Raw genomic sequence first — 9,415 nt, forward strand, 5'->3', positions numbered from 1 at the left:
GTGTGTGTGTGTGTGTGTGTGTGTGTGTGTGTGTGTGTCACCTGTTTTACACACACAGGCAGCGCAGGTAGCTCTGTATGTGTGTGTGTGTGTGTGTCTGTTTTACACACACAGGCAGCGACAGGTAGCTCTGTCTGTGTGTGTGTGTGTGTTGTTTTACACACACAGGCAGCGTACAGGTAGCTCTGTGTGTGTGTGTGTGTGTGTGTGTGTGTGTGTGTGTGTGTGTGTTTTACACACACAGGCAGCGACAGGTAGCTCTGTATGTGTGTGTGTGTGTGTGTGTGTGTGTCACCTGTTTTACACACACAGGCAGCGTACAGGTAGCTCTGTATGTGTGTGTGTGTGTGTGTGTGTGTGTGTGTGTGTGTCACCTGTTTTACACACACAGGCAGCATACAGGTAGCTCTGTATGTGTGTGTGTGTGTGTGTGTGTGTGTGTCTGTTTTACACACAGGCAGCGTACAGGTAGCTCTGTGTGCGCAGCAGCCTGCATTCTCCGTATGGACCGCAGTCGTCTACACACGCACTCACGCTCACAGACACGCCCACCACGGCCGAGACGTTCCTGCACACCATGCTGACCACAACACACACACACCGTTACCATAGCAGCCAAAATGTTCCTATACACATGCACTACTGTCAGACCTAGAATTTCACCAAACTTGTTATAGGCATCTGTGTGTGTGTGTGTGTGTGTGTGTGTGTGTGTGTGTGTGTACCTACCTGTTATTACAGATGGTTTGGAGACTGAGGTACCATGTCACTGCTCTGGGAAAAGGAACCCTTAACACCGCCTTCGTCTCACTACTGTTCACTCGGAGTGGATATCCTGTCATGAAAGCTACACACACACACACACACACACTTAAAATTTAAAAACGGAATTTTACTTTTACCTATGGCCACGTGCTGACTGTGTGTGTGTGTGTGTGTGTGTGTGTGTGTGTGTGTGTGTGTGTGTGTGTTTTAATGCTCTAACAGACCTGCATCACATGACTGGCTTGTGTTGAGTTGAAGAACTGGAGCAGAAGGTGTTAGACATGCCCTCACACTGTCAAATGGACCAATCACAGAGGACTAACATATAAAACACACACACACACACACACACACACACACACACACACACACACATTTAGGCCCAAATATGTAACCATTGTGTCCAATTTTATCTAACTGCAGTAAAAACAGGTCTCTCTCTCTCTCTCTCTCTCACACACACACACACACACACACACACACACACACACACACACACACACACACACACACACCGTGTTGAGGTCGAGCTGAAGCAGTAGCACCCCTCCGGTATCAGCAGACTCCAGCTCCAGCGTCAGGAAGGTGGGGATGTGGGACAGAGTGGTCACGTTGCCGTTAACGACAGTAAAATGAACTGAGAAGACGTCCTGCACCTCACGTAACACCAGAGGGGTCTGTACACATCCCTCAGAGTACACGGACACACCACCTGAGGAGTTCTGGGAGACACCACCTGAGGAGTTCTGGGAGACACCACCTGAGGAGTTCTGGGAGACACCACCTGAGGAGTTCTGGGAGACACCACCTGAGGAGTTCTGGGAGGATGAGAGGAGAGACGAGAGGAGAGACGAGAGGAGAGATGAGGTGCTCAGGGGGAACGAGATGTTCACATCTAAGGGAACACTCGAGGGCAAACATCCTGCTGTTAGCGGAAAAACAGAGAGAGAGAGAGAGAGAGAGAGAGAGAGAGAGAGAGAGAGGAAAAGAGGACATTTTGAGAAAGTAAGATATTCAGAAGGACGTATTTCATTAGATTGAGAGAACACAGTCTCACTAATTTCTCAAATATGACACATTTGTATAAATATTTCTGAATGAGAAAACATTTTAATAACAGTTATGGAAGGAGTCTCCAGTTTCAGTGCTGAAGCTGTAAGATCTTCAGGACAGAGGGCTCTTTGTGGAGTGTGAGTGTGTAGCTGTTATAGAGCTGTTATAACATTAGTGACAACAGGAACCAGCAGAACTGCACCATGAATGTAACTATAAAAGGAAATAAACAGCATGTATTTTCTGCATTGCTTCTTTTAAATTCCTGACCCTGTCCTAAAAAAGCCCATGTGGTGGTCATGTGATCAGGATCTCCAGGACGTCATGAAGACAGACCTGTGTAGTTTGCTGAGATGGTGAAGGTCATGGTGGTGTTGACTTGGCTGGTTCCCACTGAAACCCTCACCCAGGTGTTCCAGGGTGGACTGGACAGAGAAGCAGAGCATGTCTCATTCCCCGAGCAGTTCACTGTACTCACTGAGCTCTGACCCAAAGAGGCGGAGCCTAAAGTGATGGACAGCGAGCAGTCAGTCACAGGAATGCTCTGGACAGAGCACGAGTGGATGAAGATGTCCAGCTTAGAGGAGAACTCAGGAACGAAAACCCTGCAGCAGATTACATTCGTATTAAATAATCCATAATAACCTCATGAAATCACTTATCACCATGACAACAGCTTATTTCCTCATTCACACAACACACAAGAACACAACATGTAATCTAGAGGCTCAGGATGCAGGTCCAGGTGTGTGTGTGTGTGTGTGTGTGTGTGTGTGTGTGTGTGTGTGTGTGTGTGAGCTTTATTTCAATTTAATATGAACATTTTTTCAAGTTACTCTGAAAACCTGTTGCTGATTATTTTCCTACAACAGCACACCTTCTCATCCTCTGCTCCTCAGGTGAACATTCCTGATCTCTATCAGATCTCCAACACTTTCAGTTCAACAGAAAAATGTAGAGAAACTGCTCAGGCTTTTCTACAATTCTATATTTAGCTCACACACACAAATAAGTTCCTCTTATATAAACACATGCTTCAAAGGTCAGATCTTTATCTCACACACACACACACACACACACACACACACACACACACACACACACACCTGAACGGAGCATGCTGCTGAGTGAGTGTTCGAGTAAGTGGAATGTCGGTTTGCAGGATCGGCGTGTCCACGGCTCTCCTCACGTACATCTGCGGCTGCAGCAAATATGAACATGATGGCAGGCCCTGCGCACACACACACACACACACACACACGGATGTTAAATCACTGATATGGTTATTGTGGAAGGAGTCTCCAGTACCAGAAGCAGTAATTATTATGATTGACTGGGAATAAAAGTGTAAGCTGAAGCACTGAGACTGGAGACTCCTTCCTTCCGAGTGCTAAGTGAGGACCTACCTGTTGTTCTATCCTGCCATCGTCTTTGGGTAGATGAGCGGCGATGAACCAGTCTCCGGCTTCAGGCTGCGTGAGGTTGAAGAGCGTGACGCTGAAGGCCTGGCCGTTCCTCACGCTGAGGGTCAGGTTAAAGGCCTGGGAGAACGCCGTGGAGTTCGGGAACGCCGTGTTAATGGGGTTGATGACGGGCGGCGCTCCGGCTCTAAAGTGTCTGTTACACCATCAAACACAACGAACACTGTTTAGCACACGTGTCGTTCACGTTAAATACGCCGTACACGTCACACCGTTATACGATACTGATATAAGATGAGGGGAAGGGGGCGGGGCTTCCGGTCAGATCTGAGATTTCTAATTCCGACCGGATCACGGGCTGCGACTCATCCCCCTCTGAACACATGGATTACAGGTGTACGTGGTGTGCGTGTGTTGCACGTGTAAAGGGGGCGTGTTCGTGTGACTCACACTGTGACGTTCTGGTCTCCGCAGCTGAACCCAGAGCCACGCAGGACCGTCAGGGACCAGCGCACGAGCTCCGCCTCCTCCGGAACCCGGAACCGGAACAGGCGTGCGTTCCCGAACCAGCTGTACTTCGACAGTCTCTGAGGCGTGTTGGAGTAGAAACCGCTGACGTAGCTGACGTCTGATGAAGCGGAAGTGGCGTCACGGGGGCCGTTCGTAAACAAAGACATGTTTTTTTTTTAATGACCAACGACGGTTTTTTTTTACTGTGCGTCCGTGTGCATAATGACTAATACCAAATTAGTCTTATTTGTAATTGCACCTTATTATTATTATTATTATTATTATTACTTCTCTCTGATTTCTACACGGACAGTGATATAAAAACTCACTTCCGCCAACACAATAATCCCGAAATAAACTCAGAAACTCACCGTCAGCCAGACAGCAGCAGGCCGCAGCGTTCCACAGCCAAAACCACTTCACTGTCGTTCCTGCCATCTTAGAACTTAATAACTTCATTATAACCACATGTCTGTTTGTTGTCTGCAGTTTCCTTCACAACTAAACACTCCGCACCAACACACTTCCGGGTTCAACTCCGTCCCCCTCGTCATAGCCACGCCCACCGCGAAATCCTGGCACAGTGATTGGTCTCTATACAGGATATTTCTCTGTACAATACACATGGATGATCTGTAAATACAGAAATAATACAGTATTACAGTAAATCAGGTGACTGCTTGTTTCTATTTAAGTTGCAGGAGTTTGACCACCAGATGTCGCCAAATCGTGTTTGGAACCGCTTTAACGTAAATAACAAACTACACCTACAGTTACCCTAACCCTACACTAACCCTAACCCTGCACTAACCCTAACTCTACACTAACCCTAACCCTGCACCAACCCTAACCCTACACCAACCCTAACCCTACACTAACCCTAACCCTGCACCAACCCTAACCCTACACTCAACCCTAACCCTACACTCAACCCTAACCCTGCACTAACCCTAACCCTACACAAACCCTAACCCTACACTCAACCCTAACCCTGCACCAACCCTAACCCCACACTAACCCTAACCCTGCACTAACCCTAACCCCACACTCAACCCTAACCCTACACTAACCCTAACCCTGCACTAACCCTAACCCTACCCTAACCCTAACCCTACACTCAACCCTAACCCTACACCAACCATAACCCTACACTAACCCTAACCCTACACAAACCCTAACCCTACACCAACCCTAACCCTGCACCAACCCTAACCCTACACTAACCATACACTAACCCTAACCCTACACTAACCCTAACCCTGCACTAACCCTAACCCTACACTCAACCCTAACCCTCACACTAACCCTACACTAACCCTAACCCTACACTAACCCTAACCCTACACTAACCCTAACCCTGCACTCAACCCTAACCCTACACAAACCCTAACCCTACACAACCCTAACCCCACACTAACCCTACACTAACCCTAACCCCACACTAACCCTAACCCTACACTAACCCTAACCCTGCACTCAACCCTAACCCTACACAAACCCTAACCCTACACCAACCCTAACCCTGCACCAACCCTACACTAACCCTAACCTACACTAACCCTAACCCTACACCAACCCTAACCCTACACTAACCCTAACCCTACACTAACCATAACCCTACACAAACCCTAACCCTACACAAACCCTACACTAACCCTAACCCTACACTAACCCTAACCCTACACTAACCCTAACCCTGCACCAACCCTAACCCTACACAAACCCTAACCCTACACTCAACCCTAACCCTGCACTAACCCTAACCCTGCACTAACCCTAACCCTGCACTCAACCCTAACCCTGCACTAACCCTAACCCTACACAAACCCTAACCCTACACAAACCCTAACCCTGCACTAACCCTAACCCTGCACTAACCCTAACCCTGCACCAACCCTAACCCTGCACCAACCCTAACCCTACCCTAACCCTAACCCTGCACTAACCCTAACCCTGCACTAACCCTAACCCTACACAAACCCTAACCCTCACACAAACCCTAACCCTACACAAACCCAAACCCTACAATAACCCTAACCCTGCACTAACCCTAACCCTGCACTAACCCTAACCCTACACTAACCCTAACCATACACTAACCCTAACCCCACACTAACCCTAACCCTGCACTAACCCTAACCCTGCACTCAACCCTAACCCTAACCCTACAAACCCTAACCCTACACTAACCCTAACCCTGCACTAACCCTAACCCTACACAAACCCTAACCCTACACAACCCTAACCCTACACAACCCTAACCCTGCACTAACCCTAACCCTACACAACCCTAACCCTACACTAACCCTAACCCTAACCCTACAAACCCTAACCCTACACAAACCCAAACCCTACAATAAACCTAACCCTACACAACCCTAACCCTACACAACCCTAACCCTAACCCTAACCCTAACCCTAACCATACACCAACCCTACACTAACCTAACCCTACACAACCCTAACCCTAACCCTAACCTCACACAAACCCTAACCCTAACCCTAACCATACACTAACCCTACACTAACCCTACACAAACCCTACACTAACCCTAACCCTACACTCAACCATAACCCTACACAACCCTAACCCTACACAACCCTAACCCTACAAACCCTAACCCTACACAACCCTAACCCTGCACCAACCCTAACCCCACACCAACCCTAACCCTACACTAACCATAACCCTACACTAACCCTAACCCCACACTAACCATAACCCTACACAACCCTAACCCTACACTAACCCTAACCCTACACAACCCTAACCCTAACCCTGCACTAACCCTAACCCTACACAACCCTAACCCTACACTAACCCTAACCCTAACCCTAACCCTACAATAAACCTAACCCTACACAACCCTAACCCTACACCAACCCCAACCCTACACTCAACCATACAATAAACCTAACCCTACAAGAACCCTAACCCTAACCCTAACCCTAACCCTGCACCAACCCTAACCCTAACCATACACCAACCCTACACTAACCCTACACTAACCCTAACCCTACAATAACCCTAACCCTAACCCCACACCAACCCTAACCCTACACTAACCCTAACCCTACACCAACCCCACAATAACCCTAACCCTACACTAACCCTACACTAACCCTGCACTAACCCTAACCCTACAATAAACCTAACCCTACACTAACCCTACACTAACCCTACACCAACCCTAACCCTGCACTAACCCTACAATAAACCTAACCCTACACAAAACCTACACTAACCCTACACTAACCCTAACCCCACACTAACCATACACTAACCCTAACCCTACAATAACCCTAACCCTACACTCAACCCTAACCCTAACCCTACACTAACCCTAACCCACAATAACCCTAACTCTACACTAACCCTAACCCTACACAAACCCTACACTAACCCTACACTAACCCTACACTAACCCTAACCCTACACTTACCCTAACCCTACAATAAACCTAACCCTACAATAACCCTAACCCTACACTAACCCTAACTATACACCAACCCTACAATAACCCTAACCCTACACAACCCTAACCATACACTAACCCTAACCCTACACAACCCTAACCATACACTCAACCCTACACTAACCTACACTAACCTACACTAACCCTAACCCCACACCAACCATACACCAACCCTAACCATACACCAACCCTAACTATACACCAACCCTAACCCTACACCAACCCCAACCCTACACTAACCCTACACACTAACCCTAACCCTACACTAACCATACACCAACCCTACACTTACCCTAACCCTACACCAACCCTACACCAACCATACACCAACCATACACTAACCCCAACCCTACACCAACCATAACCCTACACTAACCATACACTAACCCTAACTATACACCAACCCTACACTAACCATACACCAACCCTACACTAACCCTAACCATACACTAACCCTACACTAACCATACACTAACCTTACACTTACCCTAACCCTACACTAACCCTACACTAACCATATACTGACCCTAACTATACACCAACCCTACACCAACCATACACCAACCCTACACCAACCATACACCAACCCTACACTTACCCTAACCCTACACCAACCCTACACTAACCATAACCCTACACTAACCATACACTAACCCTACACTTACCCTAACCCTACACTAACCCTACACTAACCATACACTAACCCTAACTATACACTAACCCTAAACCTACACTAACCGTACACTAACCCTACACTTACCCTAACCCTACACTAACCATACACTAACCCTAACTATACACTAACCCTACACACTAACCCTACACCAACCCTACACCAACCATACACCAACCCTACACTAACCCTACACCAACCATACACCAACCCTAACTATACACTAACCCTAACCCTACACACTAACCCTACACTAACCCTACACTTACCCTAACCCCACACTAACCCTACACTAACCCTACACTCAACCCTAACCATACACTAACCCTAACCCTACACTAACCCCACAATAACCCTAACCCTACAATAACCCTAACCCTACACCAACCCCAACCCTACACTAACCATAACCCTACACCAACCATACACCAACCCTAACCCTACACTTACCCTAACCCTACACCAACCCTACACTAACCCTACACTAACCCTAACCCTACACTCAACCCTAACCCTACACTAACCCCACACCAACCCTAACCCCACACTAACCCTAACCATACACTAACCCTAACCCTACACTAACCCTAACCATACACCAACCATACACCAACCCTAACCCTACACTTACCCTAACCCTACACTCAACCCCAACCATACACCAACCCTAACCCTACACCAACCATAACCCTACACCAACCCTAACCCTACACTCAACCCTAACCCTACACTCAACCCTACAATAAACCTAACCCTACACTAACCCTACAATAACCCTAACCCTACACTAACCATGCACTAACCCTGCACTAACCATGCACTAACCCTAACCCTAACCCTAACCCCACACTAACCCTAACCCTACACTGGCCCTGGCCCTGCACTAACCCTGCACTAACCCTACACTGGCCTGCACTAACCCTAACCCTACACCAACCCTAACCCTAACCCTACACTAACCATGCACTAACCCTGCACTAACCATGCACTAACCCTGCACTAACCATGCACTAACCCTACAATAAACCTAACCCTACACTGGCCTGCACTAACCATGCACTAACCCTACACTTACCCTAACCCTACAATAACCCTAACCTACACTAACCATGCACTAACCCTACAATAAACCTAACCCTACACTTACCCTAACCCTACACTCAACCCTAACCATACACTAACCCTAACTATACACCAACCCTACAATAACCCTAACCCTACAATAAACCTAACCCTACACTAACCATACACTAACCCTAACCCTAACCCTGCACTAACCCTAACCCTACACAACCCTAACCCTGCACTAACCCTACAATAAACCTAACCCTACACTAACCTACACTAACCCTGCACTAACCATGCACTAACCCTAACTATACACCAACCCTACAATAAACCTAACCCTACAATAACCCTAACCTGCACTAACCCTACACTAACCATACACTAACCCTACACTGGCCTGCACTAACCCTACACTGGCCTGCACTAACCCTAACCCTGCACTAACCGTA

The 9,415-nt window shown here is 47.7% G+C and overlaps 1 protein-coding gene across 1 annotated transcript in view; it reads right to left on the minus strand.

Annotated features, from left to right (window-relative positions):
• Window positions 1-4,313, minus strand: part of pgap6 (post-glycosylphosphatidylinositol attachment to proteins 6) — a 10,363-nt gene extending 6,050 nt beyond the window's left edge. Inside the window, exons 1-9 of the mRNA XM_046837112.1 lie at window positions 4,121-4,313; window positions 3,690-3,867; window positions 3,225-3,435; window positions 2,925-3,049; window positions 2,155-2,423; window positions 1,281-1,690; window positions 990-1,083; window positions 730-847; window positions 452-580 (exon numbers count right to left, since the gene is read on the minus strand). Of these exons, the coding sequence (XP_046693068.1) occupies window positions 452-580; window positions 730-847; window positions 990-1,083; window positions 1,281-1,690; window positions 2,155-2,423; window positions 2,925-3,049; window positions 3,225-3,435; window positions 3,690-3,867; window positions 4,121-4,208 (1,622 nt within the window). The 5' untranslated portion in view covers window positions 4,209-4,313. The remainder of the gene's footprint in view (window positions 1-451; window positions 581-729; window positions 848-989; window positions 1,084-1,280; window positions 1,691-2,154; window positions 2,424-2,924; window positions 3,050-3,224; window positions 3,436-3,689; window positions 3,868-4,120) is intronic.
• Window positions 4,314-9,415: the final 5,102 nt, after the last annotated feature.

The sequence above is a fragment of the Silurus meridionalis genome, chromosome 24, assembly GCF_014805685.1.
Source record: "Silurus meridionalis isolate SWU-2019-XX chromosome 24, ASM1480568v1, whole genome shotgun sequence".
Lineage (NCBI taxonomy): Eukaryota > Metazoa > Chordata > Actinopteri > Siluriformes > Siluridae > Silurus > Silurus meridionalis.